At 41.3% G+C, this 18,577-nt stretch overlaps 1 protein-coding gene across 3 annotated transcripts in view; it reads right to left on the bottom strand.

Annotated features, from left to right (window-relative positions):
- LOC117142581 (homeobox protein homothorax) overlaps nucleotides 1-15,842 on the bottom strand; it is a 102,461-nt gene extending 86,619 nt beyond the window's left edge. For 2 of the 3 annotated variants that reach the window (XM_033306651.1, XM_033306652.1), the window contains exons 1-3: nucleotides 14,576-15,842; nucleotides 6,658-6,938; nucleotides 4,390-4,531 (exon numbers count right to left, since the gene is read on the bottom strand). In XM_033306651.1, the coding sequence (XP_033162542.1) occupies nucleotides 4,390-4,531; nucleotides 6,658-6,938; nucleotides 14,576-14,590 (438 nt within the window). In that variant the 5' untranslated portion in view covers nucleotides 14,591-15,842. The remainder of the gene's footprint in view (nucleotides 1-4,389; nucleotides 4,532-6,657; nucleotides 6,939-14,575) is intronic. The other variant, XM_033306653.1, reaches the window with a different exon arrangement.
- Between the last annotated feature and the right edge of the window lie 2,735 nt (nucleotides 15,843-18,577).

The raw sequence follows: 18,577 nt of genomic DNA, 5'->3' as shown, positions 1-18,577 counted from the left end.
CACTACTTCTAACGCGTTTTGCTGTAGGCAAACACACACGGTAGGAAGAAAAAAGAAAGAGCTCTGCAGAGACAATGTCAATATTTGCATTGGCCAAGAGATTTCCCTGCTTACCTGAACCAAAAAGAAAATACACGAATATAGCTGAAAATAACAGAAAACTCGAGATAATTGTTACGTCTGCGCCCAAACATCCGGTCTTTAGCTGATAATCGTGCAAATAACGAGAAATCTTTTATACACACATTATCGGAGAAAGATGGTTGTCGGTTGACAAGTTCGCCTGTCAATTGTATCACAATTTGTCATTTTACAGCCGCTCGTTGTGCTTTGCTTTTTAATTGAGAACGTTTAGCAGACATCTCGTCTCGAGAGCCGGCGCTCATAAATCATTTTGGGTTAGCTTCTGGGGGGAGGTAGGGGCAGTTGGGGCGGTTGGATTTTCCCCATAAGTAACGCCACATAAATAAAGGCGCAGCGAAAGAGTGAAATGCTTCTGAGCGAGGGGAAATCATTTCCATATTCGAGAAGGCAAGATTCATATTGATCTTGGTAGCATTTGTGGCTCTATTTCGTATACTTCTCGGATACATTTCGGATAGCGCAAATTGATGGTTCGCCCTAATGGGTTAACTCGCATTATGTATCCAACAGATACACATTCCAGGCGCTGGCGTATATAGAGCTGTTAAAAAGGGTCAAACTACTGAACAAATATTGAAAGTCATTTCGGGCAGAGCAGCGGCAGCAGCTCGAAAATGTTGCCATAATCCAAATACAAACTCGGGAATCGGAGAGAGATGGGCATAGGAATGGTGATAGAGAGCGAGATATGCAGGCAGTTAACTAAATAATCACATTTAAAAGGCGCCAAGTGGTTCCATAAACAAATATTTGAGGGAATTGGGAACGCATCTTGTCTGCTGGCTGCTAATGGATTGTGGCTCGTATGCAACTGTTAAGTAAATAATCTTGGAAAATCCACCCTGCGCTCGATTTCCCCCTACCCCTCCCCCCCTTGGTTTTCGGCGTCTGTGCCAAATCAATTCACGCTGTGCAATTGCGGCAATCACCATCAACATATCTACAGAATGAAAGCGCAACGCAATTCCGAAAAATTAAAACTCCCCTTGATTTCAGCTACTTGGGTTTTTTGTTTTGTTTTTTTGGGTGAAACAGTTGCGCCTGCGCACTTTTGCTCATTTCGCAGTTTGGCCAAAAAATTAAATAAAAGCGAAATATAAATAAAACTAACAGAGGGAACCTTTTGTTCTGACCAAGAAATTCAAAACCCGCTAAGGGTTGCGATCGCACAGAACTAAAAGAACAATGCGCTGATAATATTGCTAGGAAGAGCGAAAGAGAGAGGGTCGGTGCGCGAGGGAGAGGGCGAGATTAAAAAGGTACCAAATTCCAAATAAAAAGGTAAAGGTTTCTTTTTTATCATTAAAAGAACAAAACAACGGAGAGTCGAAGCAGGGAATATTGCACAAAAGAGATTAAGTTCCTTTTCTTTTCATTTCTTTGATTTTTTTTTTTTTCATTTTTGGACCCCGAGAAACGCAAATGCGTAGTGGAGAAAGGAGAAGACGACGGCCGGGACGAGCAGAGATATCTCTCCTACAGAGATCCCTCGGCAAAGTGAACATTCCAATGAGGCTGTGACTAAGGCCGTGAGGTGTGGTGCGGTGCTCCTGCTGACAATACAAATACAACACAAATGCGAAGCGTAACCTTTCATACCTGATTATGAACCATCCTCCTCCGTTTCGGATGAAATCAGAAAATGCAATTTACGAAACAAAAAAAAAACGGGAGGGGAACGGTGCAGGGGAACTGGGAAAAGGTAAGCCGGTAAATTGCCTTTTGTAGGGAAAACCCAGCCGTACGTATGTGGATAGTATACCCAGAGCAAACCGAAAAGTCCCGAAAACATTGATTGGCATTAGGGCTTAACCTGTTCGGTTACGGTTAGAAGCCTGTTACCTGCTTTATTCGTTGTTGGTCAGCTTGATATGTTGTGACAGTTGTTAGGCAGCCAGACAAATGTCAAGGACGGCCAACTAGAGGCACTTCATTTATCATCCCGGATCTTCCGATCCGATCCCCGTCTGCAACATGCGACAAATCAACTCATCGCATGTCCAAACTATTAGCAAAATGTCATGAAACGAGCGCATTTTCATTTTAAATTACATACTTAAAGTGAAATCATATAAAATGGTCTGCACACTCAGACGGGCCATCCTTTGTCTCATTTCGGGGATCCTCAACAAAGAAATGATCAGACAACGAACTTTTCGCTGGGCACTTTATTTTTATATGTATATGCACATATATATCTACATCGGCGCTTCTTATACTTGTTCTTGTTGTGGTCTTTATTTTTTTGTTCATCATTTGCATCACATGTTGCTGGTTTTAAAGAGAAATTATAAAGCGTTTCCTTAGCTGCATCATTAGCAGCGCCAACACCAAAAGTCGCCTAACTATGCCCGCCATCCAGAAGGGGATCTTCGGCGGAGGGATCGGGGGATATGGGGGATATATGTGGGCACTGGGATTTTGGGATGGTCTTCGAGATACTATAGGGAAAATATCACCCTGTTGCTGGCGTTGGCGTGGCGCATTTTACGCAGTTGCTTAGTCCAAATTGAAGTGAATGTATATATAGCATAGCGGGAGAGTGCCAACGAAGAGATATATCTATGCAATCTATCTATATAAAATGCATCGGCATCATCATCATCATCAGCAGCAGGAGCTGAAGAATCAGAAGCCGAAGCAGGAGAAGCAACAACTGCGGCGACAGCAACTACGAGTAAAAAAGTGCCAATGTGCCGCCTTATTTTTAGCCCCTCTTCTGGGGCGACGCTCTTTTCTCCGCTGCTCGTTTGTTAAAATTCGATGGGCGAATGACATTTTTGAGTTATTTTTGTCAGTCCGACAACGACGAAAACAGCCAAGAGCTCGGCCAAAAACTATACTGAAAACTCAACGCAGACCGACCGACTGAACCGAGGAAACCAAGAAAAACCGAGGCGAAAACCGAAATAAAAACGAAATGCAAGCGACAACTTAGTTGTTGACGTTCGGTTCGGTGAATGATCAACAAATGTCAACCGCGAGATGGGATCATTGCAGATCGTTATGCAGAATCGAAAGATACTTTAACTTTTGGATGCGACTTTGGGTTGGTATGCCAAATATAGAATCTTTAATTGTAGGATCCCAAATGTTCAACACTTTTCCTATGTTTCATCGACTGTCAAGTTTTCCACCTTGATTCGCTTATTGGCGTTGCCAGATCTTTAGAATACCTCAAGTTTATGTGACATTTAACTGACAATCTGACAAAAGTCTATCAAAATCTCACCCAGCCAAAAAGCCAAAGGCAAGCGGACAGATCTTGATAAATGTGGCTCGACTTTGAGACGATGATTCGAGTGTTGTTTTATGTTGTTCTTGCGGTCGGGTTGTTCTTGTTGCTGTCCGTTTTATTGCCCATAGCAGGGGCCTGTCAAAATTCCAAATGGACCATAAATAAGAACATCATTTTTATAATATTCAACTGGGGGCGTCGCTGGTTGCATTTGTTGTTTGCCAAAAATGTCACCGAGCGTAGAATGGAGCCATAAGTTCTTGTTCTTGCTCTTGTTTGTTTGTTTGTCTCGGTTTTACTCATTTTGGCATCACCATTTGGACTCTGCGCGTCTACTGTTTCTCAAATGCGATCTTCAATGAGTCATAAAAATAGCTGGCTAACGCAAATGGGGAGCAGGATGTGGAGCAGCAGCAGCAGCTACTTGCAGCATTATAATTTGTATGTTAAAACATCGTAAATTATCCAAATGTCAGTGTGTGGCAGCGCATCTTCAGCGTGGTTTTATGAACTCTAAAAAGGGGGCGCTAAAGGGGGCGTGGATGAGGGCCGAGGGCCGGAGGAGGAAGTGTCAAGTGTGGGCAGCGCCATTCTGAAGTCACATCGCATATTTGTGACATATGGCAGCAAGACATTGTTGATCTTGCTGCGGCATGGGAAGAAGCTGCTGCGGCAACGTGGATGCTGCTCTTGTCAGCGGGGACTGTAATTAAGTGCAGACTGCCCCGCTCATTGAGAATGAAGAGAGAGGAATGGAAAGGAATCGATCCCCGACGATCCTCGGGGCAATGTAATCCGATCATTTAGCGGCTTGCTTCGTTAAGTTCGTGTGCCGCGATTTGGCTGTTGTTTTTATTTTCATTTATATTTATTTAGTGGCCACATGTGGGCCATGTGTTCGCATCCCATCGGAGGCCATGCCAGGCCATCCCGAGCCATGCCATCCCCATCTCAAAGCATCGTCTCCAATTACCGAATGGAAACGAAAGCTGGGCCATTATTCTTACCTGTTTACTGAACATTGCAATATCCTCGTTGAACGATTCCGACGAACAGACATCGCCACCTTGCACACCGGGCTCCCTCGGCGTACATGTGGCCAATTCGCACTTCTCAAAGATCAGCGCCAAAAGCGGGAATAGCGGATGTCTGCAATGGAAAATGGCACAATAAATACATAATACATCAGTTGGTCAAATTTCAGGACACTTCCTGCCCTACAACATGCAAATGAGCAGCTGTCACTCGATCTGTATCTATATATCAGTTGCTCTGAGCAACTACAAATCCTGAAAGTGGCAATAAATAAAGATTACCTGGCCGATAAATGATTATAGAACTTTAGCTGCAAGCATACATAATTGGATAATATGTTTTATTTGCCTTACCAAGCAACAACAATTACTGGAAAATCACTCTAGCCTTTTTTACTATTAAGTACTAACTATTTTCAATGCCACTGCATCAAAGTATTTCCCTGGATTGCCTCAAAAACCCAGGACATTTCCTGTCCAGCTAAATGCAAATGAGCAGCTGCTTTTCCCATCTGCATCTGTATTTGTTTCTATATCTGTTTCTTAGCCTTTATACACACATAAATAATCCCCCTCTTCATGCTGACGGATTAGTTCAACAACTCAACATGATTTGACCATTTTTTGTTCCATTTCCACTCGGCGAGCAGTTTTCCCTTGACCAATTTCTCAATTTCTGTACAAATTGCACCTGAACAAAATTAGGCGGGACCCCTCTGACCAGAAAAGAACCCATTAGATGACACAAAAAAGGAAAAAAGACCGCACCGAGAAGTAGGGGGTGTCGACCTGCGCTTAACAAACTATTAATAAGAGTCCGAGTCCGGAGTTTCCAGCCTTTTACAGTTGAGTGCGTTTTTGGTCTGGGATCAGGAGCAGAACAAAAAAAAACGAAACGAACCGAAAAAGGCTAAAATAAAACCGCCTGACACTCATTTACGATGACCAGGCAAAAAGAGCAGCTGAAGTTTGGCTGCCAAGAAGGTGTTAAACAGAGAGCTCTTTTCCATTGTCTTGCCTTTTCCACAATTTCAATTTGAATTCGGGAATAAGGTGCCAAAAAAAATAATAATAATCATAATGGCAGGTGCTCAATGAAGTCATAATCATCATCATCGTGTTTAAACAGTCACTCGAGACAGGGACAATCATCAAACAGTCGTCAAGCATAAGTCATTCATGAAATTCCCTTTCAAAGCAAATATTTGCACAAAAAAATATATGTATGTGAAATAAAAAACTGGGCAAACAAGCATTTCAGGCCCTCAGACAGCTGGCAAAGCAGTTGCAACACATGAAAATTGCCAGGACACGCAATGACACAAAAAGGTACGATCGGGTTAGAAAAAAAACCCTTTAAAACAATAAAAACTGCAGGGAAAGACACAAAAACCGAATGGAGAAGAAACCACAATTTTGGCAAATTAACACCCGAACCGCAGAGCGAGAAACTGCACCTCATTTTTGATGGACGGATGGTTGGTTGGTTGCTTGGTTGGGTCTTAGTTCTCGGACTCCCTAATGCCTAAGCACGTTCATGTTCCGTGTCCGTCACTAAACACCTGACACACCCCCAAGATACCGTAGAATTGGAAAACGGACATTTCTCTCTTCGAGTCTCGGCCGCAAAGGCAAACCCATAATTTTGTATTTTGCGCAAAACGCAAGAGGATCACGCCCATTTCTCCCTCTCTCTCTCTGTTCTATCTCTTTCTATCTCTTGAAAAAAGGATCCTTCCTTCGTGGTTATTTTTTCCAGCTTGGCTGAGTTACGCGTGCGCAAAGGTGAAAACAGGTGGCAAATTGGGTTGGGTCACTGCGAACATGCCAAAAATTATAAATCGATAAAGAGCAGGCGTTTGTATATTGATTGTTTGGGATACTTTGATCGATATCCAACTGATTATGAATGGGTAGGCTGTATTTAAGCCTAAGGAAATTTAATTAACATTTTATTATAGCTTTCAACTAACAGTTCTAGACCTTTATACTTTAATATATATATTAATGGTGTTGAGTGCTCAGCAACTAGTTATTCTGCGCTTAATCAATAACACATTGACAGCTACTTTTCTAGGTCGAAATTTCCCACATTCCTCATTCACTACTTGGGCCGCAATCTGAATCTAAGCTAAATTGGACTAGCATCAAGATCATCTCGGGTCACTTGGGCAGAGTTGCCACCTCTGCCGAACCGAATTCCATTAGTTTACACACTATGCACACTATACTTATACTCACTCATAAATCGCATCCTTATCACGTTTGTGTACTTCGGGTATTGCGCCCATTAGGTGATTACCGACCGGCGATACATGACTAGGTGTTCCATGACCCCCGGCCCCCGAATGGTAGCCGTGCATACCCACTGTGGCCGCCGCCGCCGCTGCGTGCGTCATGTGCGGAGAGTGGTGCGAGGGGAGGCCCTGCAGTCCGGGCGGCCGGTGACCGGCGTGTGGATCGTACATGGCCGCTGCTGCGGCTCCGGAGTCCATGCCGTAGCCGTGTAGGCCATCGTCATACTGTGCGGATGAGATGGGAACAGAATGGTGAATTAGTGGGTGTTGAGTATATGGGTAAAGTAATATAGTCCTGAGAGTGTTGTTACCATTTATAAATACAAAACATTATAGATATGATTGAAATGGGTATTACCGGATAATAATACAGTCAAGCTTTTTGTTGACTACTTTTTGCCCTCTCGTTTCTCTGAGTGCAGCCAAATTAGCGGCGACATGAAATCGCTTATATTTAAATACATTTTCTAAATTAAAGACGCTCAAACCTCGAAAAAAGAGAAGAACAACCCGATAGCCAAAAAAAAGACGAACCCAACAAAAAGCGACGACCTTGTGATTACTTTGCCGCTGCTTCGACATTATATGAACGTATACTCATCGTACATTTGGCAACCCATACAGATGTATCTATACATTTCGGTTACCTTACTTTTGTCTTTCAACGTTTTTTGCATATTAATTAAGCGCCAAAAGCAGCAGACAATTTTGAATTTTATCAGTTAATCTGGCCAGGCATTTTCGAGTGTGTTCGTGTGTTTGTTGTTCTCTATCTATCTTAAAGTTGTACAACGTTTTGTGGAGCCGCGCAATTGCAAACAGGTTTTGTGCAACTACAAAATAATAATAATAACACCAAACAACTGAGAAATGATTTTTCTTATATCCATCCACACGCACACACTCGCATACGTACACATACTATACATGTGGGTACTTTTTCTCCTTCTTTTTAACAAAAGTTCAACGCGGTGTGTGAGATTTTTATCATTTGTACTCAAGTGGCGTCCGTCGGCTGAAGATACACTTCGCCTCTCCGTTTCACACTGCATAATTTGAGGGAACACGAAGAAGTTGACAAAAGATTTTTGTGCAGCGACAAGAGATGCCCCACCCCCCCTTTTGAACAGCCCCTCATGCCGAACAAGTTGAGGTTGATTTTTTATCAGCCTGGAAAAATCTTTGACACTAAATGAGCAATTGACTTGCCGTTGAGAGAGGACTTCTGAAGTGCAAAAGCGGGGGGCGGTTGGGTTGTTTGCGGAAAATGTCAAGGATCTGCAGCTGGTAGGGATGAAGTATCTTTGTATCTATACTTTGAACTAGTGCAGTGCGCGTCATAACAGCAGCTGGCTTTGCAGGTGGCTTCTTTGAATAGGCATAAGAATCGAGTAAGGAGGACAAAATAAGCTTCTGCAACGACGATTGTCAACCTCTGAGGTTGAGGCAATCCTTGAGATACAAACCAGAGATTAGTTTAGTGAGGCGGTCGTGCTGCATCCGTTTTTCTTCACAGTGTTTTTGTTGCTCTTGCTCGCTGTGTGCACATGCACGAGATACAAACTCATAGATACTACTATAGCCACTACAGTATAAGAAGCCCAGCAACTTGTCCGGGTTTAGTCAGTTCGTTTTGGCCTGGCTTTTTCGGTTTTTCGCGCTGGGGTTCAGTTCATGGCTGTTAAACTATAAAGTTGTTATGCTAATTTTAGTGTTGGTGGCAACCGAATGCTGCTTTTTTTTCTTATTTTTTTTCTTTTTAACAGTTTCGATTTCTTGGCGTTCGTTTCTTGGTTCGTTTAGAAATGAGGAAATTGTGGAGCAACAAAGAGATCTTGAAAATTACCACAATTTGTACTTGTACATAAGTAATGTGGGAATTTGAGCCGCCGCCGCGAAGAAGAGGAGCTCAAAATAACAGAAATACAATGAAGAGTAAAAATCGAACAGGCAAATACACTTAGGTCCATGGCTTTTTTTGTTTTGTGGTACAACTCCCCGATCCATTTGGGCCAACTTTGATTGATGATCTTTGATGGTCGGGTCTCCCTATCTCACTCGCTGTCCCTGTATTTTTCACCATTTTTCTCTGTTGTTTAGTGACCAAGCCATTGACCTTGTTGAATGGAAAAGCTCTTGGCCAGCCGGATCAATATAAGCCAACCAACCACCGAGCGCAGTCGAGGCCCATGGTCTGATTTTGACAAGTTCAGCGTCGAAAATCCTTCAAAAATTTATGACGCCCCCCATGGCAGCCACAAAAACAACAACAACAACAGCTAAAGTGGGCACACATTTGGGTGGTGGTGCTCAAAACTGTCAGTGACAGGCGCTGAAGGAGCTACGATTTTGTTTTTATTTTTTTGCTGTATTCCTATATATATTTTTGGAGCAGCCTTTTTTGGGGGAGTTTTCCTGCGTTTTCCGACGCTTGTCCCACTTGCTGTCTGTCTGTCTGTTTGTTTGTTTGTTTGGCCGTGTGTGCCGGTTCTTGGTATGTTTTTGTCGTGTTTGGGCCACATTAAGTCATTGCTGAAAGCCAGCCTACGACCAAGTAAACAGCAACAACTCAATTGGACTCTTAAGGCAGAGCTTTAATATGCAGATTTTTGTTTTCCAAACTTAAACTATGACTCCACATAACAAGCAAAAACTTTAGTAAGTTGAAGAATGTCAGGGAAATCTAGCCCAAGCTTCTGTAAATCGAATTCCATAAATTATTATGGAATAAAACGGGAAATCTGAGCTTAAACAGAATCGCTTAAAGCCGAAAGCCTAAAATAGAGTTACCAGAGCCTGCGTGAACTTGAAACTGTTGCAAACGTTGCACAAACAAAAACGCAGAGAGGAACCGGAAATAGCCGCGCAGCAAGGACATTTTGCGTGTGTGTGTGTGGGTTAAAAACGGGCTAAAATGGGAGGTCGGGCTTTATCTAGCGGCGCCTAAAACTGACCAAAAACCAGACGCCAGCGGCAGAAGAGTTATGACTGCAAAAATGCGGCCAGACCGAAAATGCGCGACAGAGATGGAAAAATAGGTGGGCATGTGTGTGTGCGGCGCTGGTGTTTTGGCCAAAATGGTGACAATGGCCGCCATTATACATAGTCATATAGCCATATAGACCACCCACTTTCCCCGCATAAGGCCCTCAATATGTTTGTTGTACAACCGACTTCGTCTATCGATTTCTTGCGTACCCCCAACACTTTTGCTTTTCGCCTTTTCTATTTATTGGATTTTTCGTATTTTCATAGCCCAAATAAAAAACAGAAACAGAAAAACCTTCTTAATTGCGCTGGCGCAGTCGAAGGCCTAATCAAAATTAATTGTTTATCATGTTGTATTTGAATTTCTTTCCATTTCTTACCCATATATCTCTCTATATAGAATTCATTCCCCTTTTTTCTGGGACCTCAGCTTTAGCTTTGCTTAATTAGCAGCCGAGCCGCTGGTTGTAGGTGTGTCCCGCTGCCACGCCCCCTTCGCCAGATGAACAAAGTCACGCCCAGGCTTTTTTCGGGCTGCCTTAAAAAGTTTTATTTGGTGTTAGACAATTAATTTTTGTTGCGTGCCTGGGTGTTATTTTAATTTACAGTTGCAGCATTGCCCAACACCGAAAACTTCGAAACACGCTTCATCCTAGGCGATATTATTAACTTTTATTGCTTATAATAACAATATTATCGAGCAGGCAAACATCAAACGTTGACGAGCATCGAAAACGTGTGCTAATTTTTTTTTCGGCTTCCATTTAATTTATGTCGGAAAACAAATACTTAATACACGCAAAAAAAAATAGCACTGAAATATATGCATAAAATTAAAGCACAAAAATTAGATGCTCGGTAGCCGAATTGAAAGCGACCAACGGGGGAAAAAAATAAATGAATACTTTGGCGTTTTAACATTTATCAAAAATCAACAACAAATGACGTCAGTCTGTGGCATTTATTAAATTAAAATGAGCCCCAAACTCGCAGACACAAAAACTGGCAGATGATTAACAAAAAGCCAACAAAGCGCGGCCAATAGCAACAAAAAAAATTGTCCAAAAAGGTAAATTTAAATTTCGTGTGTTCGGAAAATACAAGCAAAATACATAAAAATATCGAATCAAAAATAAATCGAAAGAAAAGAAATTTTGAAAATATTTTTAGCTGCTTTCTGGGAATTTAAAGCGCAGCGAAAGCGAAGACAATTTAATGGCCGAAATTTAAGGAAAATGTTTGAAATTTAAATTGACGGAAAATGGCGGAAAAGGCAGTATGGCATGCAAATTAAATATACTTTTATTTAAATGGAATTAAGTGAATACGTCTCGCGTTAATGTAATATATTATATTTATAAGATAGAATAAAATATGCAAGTAGAAGAAAATATACTCTCAGTAATCGTTTTATTGGTCTAAATTAACTATCTGATTCCCACTTCTCGGCTATTTAATTAAATTGCGCGGAGACGAGGACTTGGCCAAGTTTGCTAACAAAATTTCTGGCCCAAAGAAACAAAAGTCTTTTGGAGTTTGGCATTTTTGCCGGGGCCAAAAGTTACTCAAAAATACGAAAATAAATTGCGTGCTGATGGCTCATTTAATTTAATGAGCGGCGTGCAACTTGTCTAAATGATTTTTCCTCTACTTTACAACACATTTTTTCTTCACATTTTTGTCTGTACACTTTTTCCGTTTCAGTCCCTCGTTTTTTCTTTTCTTTTTATATAGACGGAGATGGATATCCCCCAGAAAAGAGTTCACTACCAGCAAAAACAGTAATTCCACTTTATTCGATGAATATTAGCAAAACACTTTGACTTAATGTTTGGGGAAATTACGGCAAACGAAAACAGGCAGCGATATTTAAAAAACTTTTAAGCGTAAATGCAAAAAGAAATGAAACTAATGAAAACACTTTCAACGGCAGCCAGCGACCTCGTCAAACTTGGCAACTATGTGTGCTGTAGTAAGCCAGAGAGGCCAGGAAAAAATAAGTAAAATAATAATACTACTCTATAGGCTATAACAACAAAGGCAACAACTATATAGCACCAGCAGGCACCGACCCAAGAATCAGGCACGCAATTTGATCATTAAACATGAAGCTCTTTAGCACACGAAAAACAACATCGGTGGAAAGTGGGAGAAGTGGAGGCCCCATATAGAGTCTTATGACCCCCCCTGGGCCCCGCCCCCTGCGCACCCCTTGCAGAAATATGCATATGTAATTTGTTTATAAATATTCCTCTCAGCCTGACGCTTCCTATTCGCTCAATTTTCGCTGGCATGTGAAGCGTCTGCCGAGCGGATTCTCAACCGAAAGCCAAGATATATCTGAAATCTCCAGATAAACGGGGGGTCGGGGCAAAGAGGGTAAGCGGGGAGCCCATGAGTCATGCGAGGAGGCTGGGAAGACTGGAGAATTGCTCACTTAATTAGAAAAGAATTCGCGACGAAGGTTGGTCGCTGGCAAAGATTAAACTATTGCAATATGATAAGGACTTGGCGGGGAAAAAATATTACTATACTTGGCTGACGAATGTTATTTTGTATCATAGGGAATTTCAAAATCAATTCAGCAGTTGGTAAGTTTGATAGTACGCATTTCAGCGGACCAGTGTTATATACTGATAATATATATATAACTGGAATTTTAACTATTCACGTTAACAGCACGTGTCACATCTTACACTATTACTGAATAAGTTCAAAAATATTTTTTCCTGGCAAAAAAATGTTTTAGTTCCCACCTAAGTCGAATTCCGAATGTTTCCATCAAGTTTTGCAAATGCTGCTGGCCACCAAAGTAAACCACAGAATCGACTGTGGCATTTTCCGCTGCTCCGCTCTCCTTGATCTTTTCTATTTTGATTTTGATTTTATTTCTAAAGCGAACGAGAAATACAAAAAATAGCTGAACAAACACAGTGGGAGAGGCGAGCACACGATAGACGAATTATATTTTATGCCACAAATTACGCTGCGGTTAACCTTTAAATTAAAATAACACCAAAACAATTTTTGTGCTGCATTTCGCAGGCGTTTGAAATGGCACACGAACTGAAAAAAGGTGGGAAAAGTGGGGAGCGCGGGGGAGAATGGCAGCAGCTGCAATGCACATTTTTATACAAATTGCAATTGCAAATTTTGTTTTTTTTTTTGCACATTTTACACGGCCGCTCTTTTGCACTGTTTCTCTCGTTTGCTCTCCGTTTCGATGGCATAAAATAATCAAATTAAATATATATAAAAATGCATGTGCAGTTTGGTTTGAGAAGAACCCGCGAAAATTGCTTCCCGCCATTTTTCGCAAATTATAGCAGCGCAAAGTCATGGAAAATGGTAAAAATAAAATTGTAAATAATAAAACCGCGAAGCGGCAGAAACTGAATGGATCGCTTTTGGGCCGCTGGCAATGTGCAAAATGTGCAATAAAATTATATGCATCAAATGCACACACAAACAGACAGAACACACCCGTATATATCCCCACACACTCGTACATATATCTCTCGCCCCGAGTCGAAAAATTCATTTGATGGAATTGAAATGGCGCGATTCGGGTAAAGAGCCGCAGGAGAATTACGAAAAAGGGGATTCAAAGAGGTAAATTCGGCACAGAATCGGGTATTAAACCACAGGCGTAAATTTATTCGCCAGTAACGCAGACACACACAAAATTCCCGCGGGCATTTATTTTTGCCCATCTCCATTTCCATTTCCATATCCATTTTTATTTTTTATTTTTCTTTCTGATTTTTTTAATGCTCCCAAAGAGCACGGCCCACCTTTTGGTAACACACACGCACACACACACTCGCTAATTGGTAGCACACACACTGGCAAACAGCCATGTTTGAGGTCTTTTTGCTCCGTTAAATAAAAATCAAGTTCACTTCGCATGTCCATGATAATCAATTGATAAAGTCTAACTGCGATTTGGTAATAATATTTTTTTGAAGAGCGGGAGGGCGGAGACTGCCGGTCACCTGATTAGCATATAATTTACGATCCAGATGGATTGTAAAAATTATTACTCCGTTTAAAAAGCGCGGCGAGAATTTATGCCTTATAAACGTGATGGAAAATGGTGGAATCATTGTGGCTGTGCAGCAGGGGGCTTTTCGGAGGTGAAGGTCCCAGCCATGTTTAAACAAAAATCGGATCAACTATTGCGGTGTGAAAATGTAAAGTTCACGGGAAAAGCTAACAATTTTACTGACCTCTAAAGGCATTTAAAGATTATTTAAATATTTTCTAGAGTATTCAGTTGTTTAGTGTAATATAATATCTATCACTACTTCGGTGATCTTTGATTTCCATCACTTTCCAAATAAAATGGGCTAGCTGCAGACTCAGTTAATTATATAAACTTGTACCAGAAAATGACCCGCATAAATCATATGTGATTTCTTTCCTATTCCAATACACATACTCACACACACTCAGTAACGCTTAGTTAAAATTCATTTTGATAGGGCTCTAATAAACAAGAACTTTTCCCCATTGAATTGATTGTAATGGGTTAAATTGGAGGAGCTTGGAGGCCATGTATAAGAAATATTTATATAGATCTACTCCAGGAAGTTGGATTAACTAATATCTGAAGATTTTTGAAACTTTTGGCATATACTGGTTATAGATTGATTTGACACTGGTAACATATCCATGATATGAAAACTGTTACATTATTATCATAAGCTAAAACTTGTAAGTGCCGTCGGCACCACTTGACTTGATTTAAAATTGACTGAACACCATTTGTTTTTTTAGCCGTCGGTACTTGTTTAAGGATAACAACACTCTCGGGGGACCATTCTATATGGATTCTATATGTGTAGATAGTGGACTTTGGGGGATCTACTTACCCTGGGCTGAGCCATTAATGCTCTGGGAGCGACGTCTAACCCGATTTGTGCCACTTTTTACAGTAGGAACAACAAATGGGGGCGCAACACACTGACCGACGTCCCGCTCCGCCGCTGCAACTGCTTCGGTTTTAGGGAAGCTCTACTGTAGCTGCCCGTGTGGAGTCCGTAGATTTGCTCTTGGCTTTTCCAGTTCTTGAGTTTTGGATTTTATTTTCTTGGATTTTTATATATGTTTTGCACTTTTTTCATGTATTGGGAAGCCTTTGCTTTTTGAACGCTTTGCTTCTTGATTTTGCTTTCTTTTTTATTTAACACAGGCACATTTGTTTAGATTTTATGTATTATTATTACGTTTGTATACTTGTTGTATTGTTGATGTTGTTGTTTTTGTTACGCGCGCGTTTGTTGTTTGTTTTCTAGAGCGGGAGATCTGTTTTTGAATGTTTTTTACTTGTGTGTTTGTTATAATAATTATTTACATAGCATTTGTTTGGTTTATAAAAATCGTATACAATTTGTTGTTGGTTGCCGTTGCAGTTGTTGTTGTTGTTCTTGGTATACTCGTGTTTTGTAGTAGTTGCTGCAACATCATTTGTTACTGGGTTGCATTTGTTGTTGTCATAAATCCATGGCGTTTTCCCTTTTCCTCTCTCTCTCGTTTTGCGAGTTTCCTTGCCTTTTCCTTGGTTATTTTTATAGTAGTAGTTGTGGTTGCTTTTTATTTTTATTTGTTTGTCGTATACTCTTTTTGCTTTTTTCGTATAATATGCGCACTATTTATCACAGCTGCTTCTACATACTACGTTACTAGAGATGAACAAATTATATTGTTAATATATAATGCAATATATTCTGTTGTGTTTTTGCGACGGCAATTTGCGTGTTTCTTTGTTTTTGCGGGGGGATCGGCGGGATCCCCTCGTTGAAAGAAATTCCCTCCGCGGCCCTCAAATAACAGTATTTATTTTGGCCTTCAATTGTGAAAAGGAGAACTTTTCGATTGTGATTGAAAAACACACTAAAAAACGTGATTGTTTTGTTCGCGCGATGGAAAAACGCGCGCGATTTCCAATGTGTTTCTTGTGTTGTTTATTTGTTGATTGATGGCAAAACGCGTGGTTAACGGGCAATAATAATAATCATAATAATAATAAACTTCACCGACGGCAACGCTTTTTCGCTTTTCTTCTCTTTTTTATTCGAACGCAACGCAACACAGACACACGTCGTACGCGCTTCGCAGTCAAAAATACACTGTGCGGATGAAAGATATTTCATCGAAAAACCAACCCGCCAGATACGTTTGGATTTACGCTACAGTCGGACGTGTTTCCACTCCTAACATCGCTGTTAACTAACAGCGAAGAGAGCGCTGAGCGACAAACAACAGCAAAGGCCACGGGTGCAAGCGGTGCGGCATGATTGTCAATCATGCAGCTGCCCCGCTCTGTTCAGATGCAACAATTGTGCCATTAACTCGCTCTTGGCCATAACTCAGCGAGTGCAAGCGAGAGGAATATATGGTTTATGCGCACGCTCCGGCGAATTGCCTGCGCAGGCGCGCTCGCATCCTGGGCGACGATGACTGATTTGTTGGTACGCCTCTTCTGTCATGCACACACTTGTCATTCACATGCATATACAGTACCGTACAGCGGTGCTCTATCTCTTTCTCTTTCTCAGTTTTCGCCTCTTTTTGCGCAATGTTCGCCGCGTTTGAAATTTATTTGGCTTTGGCCAAAAGGAGACGGCTTATGGGTTTTTCGCCCCTCTGCCGGCGTCGTCGTCGAAAATCAGCAAAAACCAATCCCATTTGTTATTTTCGCTTGAGTGAGTGGCAGTTGGCAGCTTGGCTCTTTTTCGCCGCACCTTTACAGGTTGAAAGGCAGCGAGAAAGCTTCAGTTGTCCATCAGCTTCAGCTTTCGCTCACTTTTCGCTCTCTTTTGGCGCACTCGGGCCCCCACACACACTCGCACACACACACTTTTGCGCGAATAGGCAACGCCTTCGAAGAAAAGCGGCAAAAAAGAGAAGAAACTCTAAGGAGAAGAAGAAGAAACGGCGACGACAAAAACAAACTTTTCGCTGCAGTTCCTTTATTGCGTTCCTTTGGCTTGTAACGGTGATCTGGCCACTTTGGAAGGATATGCGATCCTGACAACAACAAACAGCTGTTCGAGTTTCTCCTCTCTCTCTTTTTCTTGCTTCTTGGGGAACAACAACAAATGGCACGGCGATAAATTGTCAAAAACATTCGCTGAAAATTGCATATTCTGCAGGTCATTCTGCGCTCCTGTTTGGCGAATCAACATTCATTTGGTTTTTTATATACCCTGTACGAAAGGTGTTACATCTCAAAAAATATTGAAAAATTGAGGAAACGTGCTTTTGTATTATTTCAACATTATGACAAGTATTTTTGATTGTAAACATTTTTTCAGACAGTAAATTTTAAACTGAAATAAATTAGTCCAATTTGTTTTACCAATAACTACAGGGTAACAGGGTATGCCAATCTTCGTATTCAGTCCGAAATACTGTCTATTGTTGCTGTTATTGTTACTGTCGTGTCGTCGTCCTCGTGGCAGTTTAAAAAGCAGTTAACACATATTCCCAGGCCATTTTTCACCAGCGTATTTTTGGCTTGGCGCTGCAGTTGCCATTACGCCGAAAGAGACGGGGATACTGGCGAGCGAGAGAGATGGGGCGATTTGGCCGGCGTTTTTAGGAAAATGAAAAATAGCCTTGTTTGTTTTCCGACGCTCGCCAAAAGGATTTCCCGTGTCTGTTTTCGCTGGTCAAAAATATGATGTTGCACTTAATCTGGTTGCCATTTCATCCCGAAATCCCAAACTCCCAAAATCTTGGGAACTATGCATGATATAGGTGCTCTGTTTCTGCGTCTTGTCAACACTTTGACAAATTTATGAGACTTTGATTGATTTGCGGTTGCTTTTTTCCTTTTTTCGTTTCGGGACTTGCTTTCTTTTGGCTTTTTCAGACGGCCAACTTGTGTGCGTCTTCTCGGGCGAAAAGTCAAGTAATTTATGTGAAACAAAAATCACATAAAATCGAATCAATTAAGTGCAATAAATTAGTGAAACGCTTAAGTGTGGGAACTCTTCGGACTTATCGGTGACCAAATTAAATCCGAAAAGCAGCAGATCGATCGACGCGGTAGCAAAGTTCAAGGATCCCGAAATGTTAATCAAATGGAGTTGATTTGTTTAAGAAAATTCAAGGTTTTCTGAGAAGCATTAATTAGGCTAAGTGTCAAAATGTTTTCCGATGAAATTTGATAAGAACAGATAACTTGAATTTCGAAGAATGTAAATAGAGCGTTGATTTTATTTTAATATAAACTCTTAAGATTGAATAACATAAATTTTCGTTAAAATTTGATTTACAAAAATGTATAAGTCATTTTCAAAATACTTCAATAATAATGAGCTTTAAATTAACGTATATAGGTATCGTCGCTTTTCCATATCATTTGAACATCATGTGAACCTCAAGATTGTTCCTAAAAACGTTGGACAGCTCCAGAAAAGCTCAAGAATTTTTGCAAATGAAGCTGGAATTTAATTTAATATTTAGAACTTTGCCAAATTGAAGGGACCATGAAATTTAAATCACCGAAAAAGGAAAATAATCAAGAGGCGAGAAGAGCGAATGGGTGGAGGGTGGTCGGACAAAAGAGGGGCAGCGAGCGAATTTAGGGGGCTGGGCCTCCACCCAACGAGCGAAAAAAAAATGAAAGAAGAAAGCCGAAAAGGAACCGACTCGGGAAAACCTCAAGGAAAATTGCATTTGGAAACTTCCAATCCCAGACGAGCGAAAGAGAGGGCAGAGAGGGAAAGCTCACCCATACACGTGCACTCACACCAATTGGGGGGCCAGCCAATATGATTTAAACACTCACGCACACACACAGGCACACTCTTGCGAACACCTACAGTGATGTTAACGCCGGCAGCGCAGTCGGCGTCGCCGTCGAC

Source organism: Drosophila mauritiana, chromosome 3R, assembly GCF_004382145.1.
Source record: "Drosophila mauritiana strain mau12 chromosome 3R, ASM438214v1, whole genome shotgun sequence".
Lineage (NCBI taxonomy): Eukaryota > Metazoa > Arthropoda > Insecta > Diptera > Drosophilidae > Drosophila > Drosophila mauritiana.
Note: the sequence above shows the minus strand (reverse complement) of the source record. Positions and strands in the feature narration are given on the sequence as shown.